The sequence below is a fragment of the Pelodiscus sinensis genome, chromosome 11 (assembly GCF_049634645.1).
Source record: "Pelodiscus sinensis isolate JC-2024 chromosome 11, ASM4963464v1, whole genome shotgun sequence".
Classification (NCBI taxonomy): domain Eukaryota; kingdom Metazoa; phylum Chordata; order Testudines; family Trionychidae; genus Pelodiscus; species Pelodiscus sinensis.
In genome coordinates this window covers 8,299,360-8,312,302 of record NC_134721.1, presented here as the reverse complement: position 1 = coordinate 8,312,302, position 12,943 = coordinate 8,299,360, and the positions used below count along the sequence as shown (strand labels likewise).

Genomic DNA, 12,943 nt, shown 5'->3' with positions numbered 1-12,943 from the left:
CGCTCTGCTTGAGACCAAGTTGATACAAACCTGCAGTTACTTTTTTATAACAAATTTCCAGATTAAAATTGATGCTTTTCTGCTATGTTTCTACTTAAAACCAAGAACAAACAAAAAAACCCCTCTCTTGTTGTCTGTGATGTCAGCTCATGACAAAAGGTAGAGAATTCCTCCAGAAGGAGTTAATTGAGATGAAATTATTATGTAACTGATTAACATACTAGTTTAAAATGAACAATAATAATAACTAGTTTTTAAATTAACCAGATGTATTGGGCTGCATGTAACGTATGACTTTGTGTTTTTCCTGTCCATGAGAACCCTCATTTCTGATTTTGTGTCAACACGTTTCTTCATGTTCAGAGAATACCGTACGACTATCTAAGACTCTATATCTGCTTCACTTTTCCTGAGTAGTATTAACTCTTGTTACTAACTGTGATTAATTCAGATGCCTCAATTATAGGGCCATTGTAAATTAATATATAAACCAGTATAATGAAAGTCAATAGGAATTGTGCTCCTAAATTACTTAGTCGCTTTTGCAAACTCCACTGGTATGTAAAATAAAGGTAGATATGAATTATTAGCATGTGGTGGGGCGAGAACGAGAGGGAGAGAGTTTTCATGTAAGCAGTGGGGGCTTGAGCCGGTTCTATGTGAGATGGACCCCAAGATATTGAACCCAGCCCTGGTTACTGCCAGGCCTACCCGGCAGAAGGGTTACATTCAAAAGGAACTAACTTTTGGGGACCTTAGTTTTTGAACATCCAATCTGACACACTTTAAAGGGTGATGATTTTCAGAGGGCAAGTGCTCAGCCATTTTTGAAAATCAGGCCCTTTAAAGTATCTCAGATTGGATATCTAAATATAGAGGTCACTGGTCACTTTTGAAAATACAAGCCATAAAAGTGTATGTGTGTAAGTATATGTAATCTATTAAGGGGGGGGAGGGGCATAAGGCCGCCTTAGCGGTAGGAGCCATTATGCGTTATTCCTGTAATATAAATAATCACTTTGGGGGTCAACTCGGACCAGAAAGAGGTTCTGCACCAACTGCCCCGTAACCCTGGCTGCCTCCATGCTGTGCAGCTTTGCCTTGGAGCCTTGAGACCAGCAGCACAATGGCCCTATGCCGGGTTATGCCAGAGAAGAGCAACAAGAATGATGAAAGGTCTAGAGAACATGACCTATGAGGGAAGGCTGAAGGAATTGGGTTTGTTTAGTTTAGAAAAGAGAAGATTGAGGGGGGACATGATAGCTGTTTTCAGGTATCTATAAGGGTGTCATAAGGAGGAGGGAGAAAACTTGTTCATCTTGGCCTCTGAAGATAGAACAAGAAACAATGGGCTTAAACTGCAGCCATGGGCTTAACTGGGAGGTTTAGGTTGGACATTAGGAAAAAGTTCCTAACTGTCAGGTGGTCAAACACTGGAATAAATTGCCCAGGGAGGTTGTGGAATCCCCATCTCTGGAGATATTTAAGAGCAGGTTAGATAAATGTCTATCAGGGATGGTCTAGACAGTATTTGGTCCTGCCATGAGGGCAGGGGACTGGACTCGATGACCCCTCGAGGTCCCTTCCAGTCCTAGTATTCCATGATTCCCTCATCTGGGTGAGTCCTTGCCGGGAGACACCAACAGCCCCGAGTCTCCTCCAGACTATCTCCCCTGTGCTGTCCAGTCCCTCTCACTGGCACACTTGCGCAGCCTTACCCAGTTCACCGCTCCTTTAAAGAGACAGGACGCAGCAGCTGCCTGTTAGACCATGTCTATGGTAGGAGAGTTTTTCAAGTTTACTAAGTTCGACTTCTGGGCACCCGATTTTACAAATTGGAAGTTCCGTGCCCTCACTATGGGGAAGAATCAAATGTCGTCTGAGGCGGATTCTATTAACGTGGATGCGCTACCTCAGGAAGCACTCTGCAGAGCTGTGGGAGGCCTCCTGAAGGCCAATTAGTTCATATTAGTGGCACCGGAGCATCCACAGGAACGTTATTTTGTACTTACAAGTTTGGGAATAGCATTATTCCTGGTGAAAAGCAGGAGTATAGAGTTGGAATTCCACACCCCCTTATTCCGGAATCACAGGCGTGATAGTATGGACGCATCGCTTCCAAAATCAACCTTGGGGGCTTATTTCAGACAAAGGTCCTAGTGTAGACCAGGCCTTAGTGAGGCTGCGGACTTCACTCCTTCGCTTTGAAACACAGCCCTGAGATGGTTGTGCAATAAAACGAGAGGAAGAGCATTAACACGCAGCAGCGGTTGAAGTGCTGCCAAGAGAAGGAGGGAGATAGAAATGGTTGCAAACAGAAGGAAAATTACATATTAAAGACCAAAACCTACTTTAACAAACTAGAGGCTTTTGTTCAAAGAGTTATTTTCTCACCACAACCGTTCTTCCAGCGTAGCTGGCCAGTCCTTAACCAGGAGCCAACACCGAGCCCAAAGTGTGTGGTTTCCTCCTCTCCTCAGGTGATGGCTGACTAAAAGGTCTTTTGGCTCCCCTTATATTGCTTGAAATCCATTATCTCTGCCTCAAGCCACCAGGAAAACATCCTCAGGGGTTGCAGACTCTGTCCCTGGAATTTATACTGAATTGTTGGCTTCTCATCCCCACAAAGGGGAAAGTAAGTCGGTATGTCCCAGTGCAGCACACTGCTAAGGGACTGGATGGTTATGGGTGAGGCCCGGATGCTGCCGGCACCCTGGGCAGTGTGACTCAGGCCCGGTGCTCAGGTGGCGCAGTCCCTGCCGTCCCAGTCAGCCCCAATACTTGGGCATCCGGGCAGTGAAGTCCCGTCACCCCGACCAGGCTGAGGATCCAGCAGCCAGGCAGCATGGTGGCTGCATTCCTAGCCCTGAGCCTCCCCAATCCCTTCTCAGAGACCTCCCCATAATCTCCTACCCTGACTCCTGCACCCTCATGTTCCCCATCCCTGCCCTGAGCTCCCTGCACTTCATCTCACACTTCAATCTCTTATAGCTACTGTGCTATCACAACCAACCCAACCCCACGCCCTGCTCCCTCCCCAAGGGGGGGATTGTGAGAGGACAGTACCTGTAAGAAATTTAAATTACTTTCACCCCTGCAGCCCTCTCCTGACTGGTATGTAGATTGGGCTCCTGTTGTTTTGGTGCCACTGCTTTAATGTGCATTGCCTTCTCTCCTCTCTGACGGGAAACTTGTTTCTCCCTTTGGTCCCACACTGCCAGGCCTCTGAGCCAAAGTGACACAGCACAGAGGTCTTCATGGGTACAGGGCAGGTAGTGACAGAACACCTTATAGGTCTGGGTTGACCCCACAACGTTATGGGTCCCTAAAACCAAACCAATATCCCGGCTATCAGAGAAGAAACACCAAGCAGCAACTAACTAAATTGATCAAACTTTTCCCACATGCTGCCCCCAGTCATCCCCCAGATAACAAACCTGAAGAATTCGGGGTCCTGCTCATGGACCACTCTCTGCCCATCCCTGCGGTGTCCATGTTATGTAAATCTAGACAAATATAACACACCACAGCTGCATACTCTGGTTTATGCGGAAAACATAATCTCAGCCCTCAATAAAATAGGTCCACTCTTGTTGACCTTAATTGCCACGGGACGTAGATTAACAGATGGTCCCCTGGATAGACTGCTGCATATTATTTCATTTGGAGTTTCTATAAATACCCCTAGTTAATTCATGCAAATTTCTTCGCTGCTTTTAACTTCTTCTAACTTGTCAATATCTTTCTAGCAATCAGGTGTCCAGAATTTAATGCACCAGGACTGGATGAAGGCATCTGCACTCTAGGACTTTGCCTTGGGCCTCAGCTATTGCAGTCATGTGAGTACATCACAATCTCAGCTCTCACTGAAGAAATAAAAAGTAATTCTCTCACCCCCGTGACTGAAAAGAAAGGCTTAAGAATGTGACCACCATGCAAACGGAAGCTAGGGTGTTTGCCTGACTCTGCAGACATCCTGAACCAATGGCTATGAGAAGTGTGAACTGTACCATGCATCTGAGTGGGGTTTTAAATCCAGGACCCCACCAACCTCACCCCAGCGAAGGATTCTGCATGATGGGGAGAACACTGCAGCAGGCCAACTCACCTTTCCAAATATACCCTGGCTGCTGAGTAAAATTACAGAGCACCCTCTATGTGTGTGTTGTGGTGGGGATGTTGCAACTGTGGGGGGGAAAGGGAATGACCCCACACTGCTGCTCTTGTTTCAGTGATAGAGAGTGAGCCCTGTTAGCCCCGTTCCTAGGAAACGCATGTTCACAGACAGGAAGTGGAGTCACGTGTGCAGTCAAAGGGTTCCCGGATTCTGGTGTGTGTATAGCCCTGGATTGCCAGCTCTGGGCTGCAGCCGTATTCCGCAGAAACCTCCTGCCTCTGTATTGGCCTGTTCTGTTCAGTGTCCTAGTGGCAACTGGTGTCTAACTTGATGTCCACTGTCACCTTCAAACCTCATCCAGTGGCACCATTCTCCAGGTCTGTCCCTCTCTGTTTCCGATGATAGCTCCCATGTGTGGATTAACTTCCGCTCCTGGCTACATCTCACCTTATTTCCATGATAGTCAGATTTCAGGGCGGTCTTCTGTGCTGCTGCTCTTTGTTCCTTGCATTTGTCTTTTTCAGAGGAGTTGCCGTCTATTGCACCGTAACGAGAAAAGCATAATTGGGATTCCGGAGACTTCTGCCCTGCGGGAAGATTCCTGCACTTCCTCTGATGGCTACTGCTGCTTTGTACCCATGTCACCTAACCCACTTACCTGTCACTGGGGTTGAGACCTGCAGCAGCAAGGTTCCAGTTCAACAAGGTACTTAGATGTATCTCTAATCCTGATCATAGGAGCAGTTCCATTCAAGTCAACTCACATGCTTATGTAACTCGCTGAATTGGCACCTAGCCTATAATTATGAGCTTCCACTGATGACGCCTAGCTTATAATTATGAGCTGATGGAGAAGCTCCGTTAGTTGGCAGATGTAGTAGGCTCTTATCTAGATGTAGTAGGCTCTTATCAAAACTAGGACAAAGACTCACAATCCCTTGTGTTAGAAATGTAGCTGTGTTAGTCTGGTGTAGCTGAAACAAAAAACAGGACTATGTAGCACTTTAAAGACTAACAAGATGGTTTATTAGGTGATGAGCTTTCATGGGCCAGACCCACCTAATAAACCATCTTGTTAGTCTTTAAAGTGCTACATAGTCCTGTTTTTTGTTTCAATCCCTTGTGTGGCATTCCTAGATTCCAAAGCCAGAAGGGACAAATATGATCATCTATCTGCTCTTCTGTATAACATGGGGCACAGAACTGCCCCCCCCCATAATTTTTAGAACTCATCTTTTAGAAACAAATATCTGCTCCTGATATAAAAATTGTCAGTGATGGAAACTCCACCACAAACCTTGGCAAGTTGTTCTAATGGTCAATTACTCTCACTGTTAAAAATGTGCACCTTATTTCCTGTCTCAGTTTGTCTACCTTCAGCTTCTAGTCACTGGCCCATGCTAGATCTTTCTCTGCTAGACTAAAGAACTTAAATATGTGTTCCCCATGTAGAGACCTGTAGACTGTTATCAAATCACTGCTGGACTTTCTCTTTGCTAAGGTAAACTGAGTAAACTCTTTGAGTCTATCATCTGAGGCTTGTTTTCTAATCTTTGACTCATTTTCTGAACGCTCTCCAATTTATCATCATCCTGCCTTGAGGGCGGGGGGCTGGACTCGATGACCTCTTGAGGTCCCTTCCAGTCCTATTATTCTATGATTATTCTATGATTCCTGAAGTGTGGATGCCAGAACTGGGCACAGTATTCTAGCATCATTCACACCAATGCCAGATAGAGAGATAAAATTATCTCTCTATTCCCACTCAAGATTCCCTGTTTATTCATCCTAGGATCTCATTAGCTCTTTTGGTCACAGGGTCATATTGGGAGCTGATGAGTCTCCTGACCAGCCAACATAAGAATCTCCATCCCTAGAGGTTTTCAAGTCCTGGCTTGACAAAGCCCTGGCTGGGGTGATTTAGTTGGGGTTGGTCCTGCTTTTAGCAGGGTTTGGATTCGATGACTCCAAAGTCCCTTCCAACCCTAGGATTCTATGACTCTGAAAAATATTTGGAAGCATAGATTTAGCTTCTATGTCATTTAGGAATCATGTTTGGCTCTGTTACCCAATAGTCCAGTAGCAAATTCTTTGTGACATTCCATGCCTTGGGTTTCTTTCCTGGAGGATTTTTTCCATTTCCCCTCATTGTTCTTGAAGCAAACACATCCATCAGTACACGATATTTTATCATCACAATTATGTTAAGTCCAGGGAGTCATGAAGTCCAGTTCTCCCCTATTAATCCACTAGATCCAGAAAGGGGAACATACTTAGTTAAAGCATTTGATAAACAGATTTGGCTGGATATTTGACTGAGGGAGTTTCAGGGTTACTTGTACTGGGGTAGTGCAATTAAATAGCTGGGGCTTATTGTGCTAGGCACTTGTGTGTGTGTTATCAGATACATAATAAAGACATGCAGAGTGATCATTTTGGAAGCACTGTGTAGCCTTTCACTGGGCTATATAACTTTCAGTCTCAGAAGCACATATTTAAAGACTGAGGTTCGGATTCTTCTCTGAGTTACTCTGAAATGAATTCAAACAAACTGTATTCGGGTTGATCTGGGGGTAACAGAGCAATCGTTAGCCCCTGGTCACTGTCATTATGCCTCCTCCCTGATTGTTTCTAATCTTACTTAAAGTAAGCAGCTTTAAGCATTCAGTTTGGACAGGACCAAAACTGGTATGTGTGTGCTTGTGCGGGGGAGAGGGGAGGGAACAAACACCACAGACATGAGAATCCTATAATCTTTGGTTTAGTAGTAATGAAATTGACCCGAATGATGAGGAAACAGATGGATTCTGATTAATTTCTTACTGAGAAAATCAAGTCTAGACCTCAGCATCCAATGTTGACGGGCGGGGTGCACAAATGCCAGTCAGACATCCAGGATATAGTCAGTATTGGCCTGTACTTCACTTGCCTGGTAGACACTGAACTGTCAAGTGCAAAAGGATATGCATTTAGCCATGAATTAAATATACAGACATAGATAAGTGTGCCAGGTTGCTCATCAGAATTGAACTTGATGATCTGGAAGATGAAGCGCTGCCATCTTTTCTTCTCACGGGAGAGTTGTTATTTACTGGTACACAGAACATTATGAGGGTAAGATGTTCCCCAACACTGCTCTAGGAGTTTTTCTGGGGTTGGGGGCTGCTGACCCACAGTAAAATCAGTCAGAGATACAAAATGGAGAAGGAAATCGCCCCCCGACTGAGAAGCGGAGACACTCCACACATTCCCCTCACACACCAGAGGCTAGGGGAGCCTGGACTAGTAGATTTTGTGGGGACCACCAGACTCTGGGGTGGAGCCCAAAATTGAAGGGTTCAGTGCATGGGAGGGGGTTTCCAGGAAGAGAGCTTTGGGTGTGCGGTCTGGGATGATAGGAGGGTGCAGGAGCAGCTTGAGGGTGGGAGGGCTGTGTGTGTTGTGGGGGAGGGGAGGAGCATCTGGACGGGAACGGGGCGCTTACCTGGTGCAGCTCCTGTGGGAAGCACAGAGCTCCTGCGACTCCCAGGCACCACCCCCTGCTGCTCCTATTGGCTGTGGTTATAGCCAATTGGAGCGTTGGGGGAAAAAGCCTCCAGGCAGTGCTTTGCTGCGTTGCCACTTCTCCAGAGAGGGGGTGGGGGAAAGGGTGTGGCAGCGTACAGAGCCGTTTCCTCACCCCACCAGGAAAAGCCCGTGGGTCAAACAGATTCAGCCCTGGATTTGCCTGACTCTGGCCCACGTGGTTCAGGGCTCATCCTCCATCCTGCAGCAAGGACGCGGTGCTGGTGCTTCAGCTCCTGTGGAGGAGGACCATAAGGGGGGGCCACAGGGCTGGAGCACCCACACTTGCTCCCTGCTATGTGTAGGGGGAATTCCTGAGCATCAGGGGCTGGATGTGGCCCCTGGCCCTGAAGTTTCCCACCCCTGTAAAATATTCAGCTGTCTTGCTAGAGAGTTTGAGTGAGGCACAGTATCACTGCTTATTCAAATCTGTCAAATGGGGGGACATTAACTTGTAGCGCCAGGTCTTGATCTCACATGTAAATCAGAAGATGATTCCACAGTTGCCTCATTGGGGTTTATTCTGTGGTTCCACTCGTATGAGCTGACCTCAGTGATTACATGTTTAATAAAATGTAGTTTATTCACCGACTGTTAGGATGTGGTTGAAGTCAGATGGATGTAGGAGGCCACAGCTGCTTGCGTTACTTCTATGGTTGGTCCCACTGACCATGCAATGCTAGTAAAGTGAGGAAGACTGATCCATACTGAGGAAAAGATGTTCTCTTTATGAGTGACTCATGCTGTTTTAGTTAACTGCACTTGATTGTGCCAAAGAACGCCACTTGCACAGCTACCAGTGCATTTCATCCCAGCACCTGATGACAGAAAATAGGGGGCTCCGATTTTTGTCTGTGCTTGGATAATTATTTTACTTTGACAGTATCCTTTTCACATCACTTCTTCCCAAGTTCAGAAAAGTTTAACACTTCTACCCATCCCCAGAGGGGTTTAGAAATGGGGTTTTCCCAGCTTTTGTAAGCTCCCCTTGAGGAAAATGAAACTCAAGGGATCCCCTACTTCAGCACCACCATGTGGTGTTAAATGTCTATTCATCATAATGCACACATGTCCCTAATTCTCCTTTGCAGGATGCTGCTGTAGATCAAGATTTTCGGAAAAGATTCACATATCATTAAGTTGGTCTTTTATTTTCAGAAGCTCAACTAAGCCTAGGCCAGCTGTTTTCAAACTTTTTTTCTCATGACCCAGTTGAAGAAAATTGTTGATGCCTGCGACCCTACATAAGTTGACTCGAGTGTGGACTGAGGATGAGAGCTTTGGGATATAGGAGGGGGCTCTGGCTTTGAAAGGGCAGGGCTGGGGCAGGAAGGCCTTACCTTGAGTTGCTCCTGGGCAGGTGCAGCATGGACGCTAAGGCAGCTTCCTGCCTCTCCTGGCACCGCAGACCATGCTGTGCCCAGAAGTAGCCAGCAGCAGGTTCCCAGCCAATGGGAGTGTGGAGCTAGTGTTCAGAGCAGGGGCAGTGTGTGGAGCCCTGTGTGCTCTCCCTCTCCGGAGCTGGGCCTGCTGACAGCCACATCTGGGGCACAGTGCAGCCTGTGGTGCCAGGACTGTCAGGGAGCTGCCTTAGCACCCCCAGTGGCCACCTTGCAGAAATAAGACCCAGTGCCTAACATTCTGCAATCCAGTATTGGGTCATGAGCCCTAGTTTGAAACCTCCTGTTCTCAATACTAACTTCTGGAAGTCAAATAATGGCTGACTGACAGTGGAAACGTAAACATCCAGGTTTTGGTTTGACCCTGTTTTGCATGGTGCTGACATACAGTCTGTTCTTTGATTGAGAGAGAGAGCAAGGAACTTTTCTCAACTTTCATGCTCATTAGAGTACAACGAGTGGTTTTTGTGGCCATACATATGTAAGATGCTAAATAAGATGGAGATTGATTTTCAGAAAGTTGAGGTTTGATACGCGAGTGTATTTGGCACACACAATTAATGCAAAGGTGCCTCCATGCCCTTTTATGTCTGCCACTGCCATAATTCTGTGCCCAAAGAGAGAACGCTGCGTGTGTCCCTGCAAGCTAAACAGCACCATTCCCATCACTGAACGAGGACCGTTCTCACTGCCTCCATTGTTTCACGGGGCTTGATTGATGATTGATTGGGGCTCCATCGCTAGACCCTCAGGCAAACAGCTTCCTGTCTTACATCCTCCTTTGATTTCCTTGTTCATGATGAGATGGAATAGCCCCTCTTTATTGTGTCAACTGCACTGGTGTGCAGGGAGTGGCTGATAACCTCTTTTGGAACTATACATCATCATTATTAATTATTACTATGATTATTATTTATTGCACCAACAGTGTACTGGGCAGACCCACACAGGTTCAGATCTGTCCTTCCACACAGGGCTGGCGAGAAGACTTCCCTAGGTCCTGGGCAAGGGGAGAGGCTTGTCTCCGGGAAGAGTGGGGCTGGGACAGCCAGCCTCCAGTGCTACCCGGACTGCTCCGCACCTTCCCTAGCCAGCCCTAAGTGCTGCTGCAGCATGCTGTGCAGGTGATTAAATCCGGCCGTGATTTAAAGGACCTGGTGGTCCTGCCTCCAAGTATACATTAAAAAAGAAAACCTCTCTTCCTTAGAGAGACAAGATGGATGAGGGAGTATCTTTTACTGGCCCCACTTCCACTGGTGAGAGAGACCAAGCTTTCGTGCCACAAAGAGCTCTTCTTATCTTTCCTTTATTTATTTTAATCTATACTGGCCACCTGCTTCAGTCCCACAACTCCAGCTCTGTACTAAGGCTCCTGACTTCAGGCCTGATCCACCTCTCATTGATTTGTGAAGCCTGATTTATGTCACCTACTGTTCACCTTCCACATCTTTCTGGTCCTCCTCCCCTGAAGAATATGTCTCTTTCCCCAATGACAGCCTAATCTGTTCTTGCTACCTAAAAGCCCTGTCCCTTTTTACAGAGTGTTTGCTGTCAACGCTATTCCTTGGGGCTCTTTCACTCTCTACCAAGACCAGGTGCTACCCTGCTGCCTTTTTGCTTTGTTTTCTCTCTGTGCACCACTTAAATCCCACTCAAGCACTCTTCGGAGGGTTTACAAGTTGCACTGGCTTTGATGCTGGACCTCTGACAAGGGAGAATTTCATTCTGCTAGAAGAACAGCTATCCCCTACCACGGGGGAGACAATGCCTTTCTGGATTCAATTACTGCACTGCTTCAGGACCTCCGATGCTCCCCACACTGCCCCAACAGGGTAAGGTACTTTATTAATGACCTGATTTGCATCATTGCTACATCCAGCTGTCTTGTGCTTAAGGGCCTTCATTTGCAGTTTTTACAGAATTTTTTTCACTGAAAAATTCCTAGATTTTATAAAAACTATTATTTTTAACAATTTGTTTAACCTGGATTTTGGGCCACTCAGGTAATACTGGTTATATTAACAAAACAGAATACATTACAGTAGTTAGCAGGTTTATATTCATCTATAGTCTAAGTGTAAATGGAATGTTGTCTGTTAAAATATGGCGATGTAGTGGACAATTTCTCTCTCTCTCTCTCTCTCTCTCTCTCTCTCTCTCCATTAAATAAACCACAGCACTAAACTGCTTTTGCTTTCAGTGTGCTTACTTTTCTCTTTGCGTTGTTGTTTTTTTCTGTCCTCCAGGTCCCTAATATTAACCCCAGTATGTACCCAGAAAACACAGAAGTTAATTTTTGCACTGATTTTCATCAGTTTGAAATGTTAATGAACATGATAAATTCCCCAGGAATTTTAAAGAAGATAAAAACTGAAAGCAAAAAGTCCTTGCTCAGGCTATAGAAGTGAAATACTGCAAACCCAAAAGAAGAAAGATCCTGCTCACACCACCAAGGCATATGCCTGCAAAAGGATGTCAAGGAGGAAGATGCAGAGCAGCAGGAAGAGGTGATACCAAGTGGAGAGACCAGAGGTGGATTTGTGAGGAGGCTAACATTATGGGTATGGAACTTTGAATTAATTAATGCATAAAGGGCTAGAGCAGTGAACTATTCAACAACTGCAGAAATGGGTCATGCCTAAAAATAGTTTAGTAAATCTATTAAACTGAGAATTCACTTAGTCACGTGTAGCTATTTTTCAAGGTACAGAAGATGAAAATTGGTCGTGAGCACCAGGTTTTTGTTGTCTTCTTATGTAAGCGTCACACCTGAAAGACCCAATTAGCACTACTTCCTGTGTACAAGCAAGGAAGTGTAGATATTACAATTGGGTAGAATGATGAATGAAAGTGTGGTACGTGCCTTGGTTATTCTAGGCTTGTAATGTATAATTGAATTATTTTTAAGCCTATTTTAAGACCTTTGATTTTTGGCTTCTGTTTTTAATTAATCAGCCTGCTCTTGCCCTTGTGCATGATTATGCTGTTCATTAGCATTCAGTGAGACTACAGAAGTTTGACTTCTGAACAAAGTAGTGTACAAAAGAGAAGGGAGGCTTTTTATCTAACCACTTAATAATTTAAATGGGACTCTTCTTTAATCATTGTTTAACTGCACAGTAGCTGTTTATTTAAAATGTGCATCCACTAATTTTGCAAACAGCAAAATTAAAAATGGATAAACATGGTTAGAAGTAATGAGCCTTTTAACTGTTCCAATCATCAAAAAACTTTAACAGCTCTAGGACACACTCTGGCTCATCTTGGTGAGACAGTGACACAGTTCTGGGAGGTGTCAGAAGGTATAAGCCAGTGGCCTAGGGTAACTGCACAGCTAAAAGCTGATCAGCAGCATGGATTCTGTTAGCATGGCCTCCAGCTGAGATGACTGAGACTGGTGAGAAGAGGTGGTTGGATGACAGGACTGGCGACTGCTGAGTTCTAATCCTTTTCCTATAGGTTGACTATCTTGCTTACCTGGGGCAAATCATGTAGGTTAGAGTCAGAAGGGTCTCTCCCATTGACTGAAAAGTTGCAGGATTAACACCTTAATCCTTTTGCTGGGTTTCTCATCTGTAACATGGCAATTAAAATTCCCATCACCTCATCTGGGAATCCCGATCAATTCAAGCTTCATACAGTGGTGAGATCTCGCTCTCTCTTTCGGTATAGCCTCCTGACCCTGCCTTAAGTGACTCTCTTTGTATGGTTACTACTAAGAAATAGTCTTAGAGGGGTAGCCGTGTTAGTGTGTAACTGAAAAAACTTAAATCAATGAATGGTCCTGTAGCACCTTAGAAACTAACACACATATAGATGGTATCATGAGCTTTCATGGGCACAACCCACTTCTTCAGGTGAA

At 45.4% G+C, this 12,943-nt stretch overlaps 1 protein-coding gene across 4 annotated transcripts in view; it reads left to right on the top strand.

Annotated features, from left to right (window-relative positions):
• EOGT (EGF domain specific O-linked N-acetylglucosamine transferase) overlaps positions 1 to 11,639 on the top strand; it is a 65,932-nt gene extending 54,293 nt beyond the window's left edge. Inside the window, exons 18-20 of one of the 4 annotated variants that reach the window (XR_012906444.1) lie at positions 3,750 to 4,823; positions 10,739 to 10,913; positions 11,328 to 11,639. Coding sequence is in view for 2 of the 4 variants with exons in the window: in XM_075938563.1 (XP_075794678.1) it covers positions 3,750 to 3,806 (57 nt within the window). In the remaining 2 variants the exon portion in view is untranslated. Of the gene's footprint in view, positions 1 to 3,749; positions 5,149 to 10,738; positions 10,914 to 11,327 lie in introns of those variants that run through there. The other 3 variants (XR_012906445.1, XM_075938563.1, XM_075938561.1) reach the window with 3 other exon arrangements.
• The last annotated feature ends 1,304 nt before the right edge of the window (positions 11,640 to 12,943 follow it).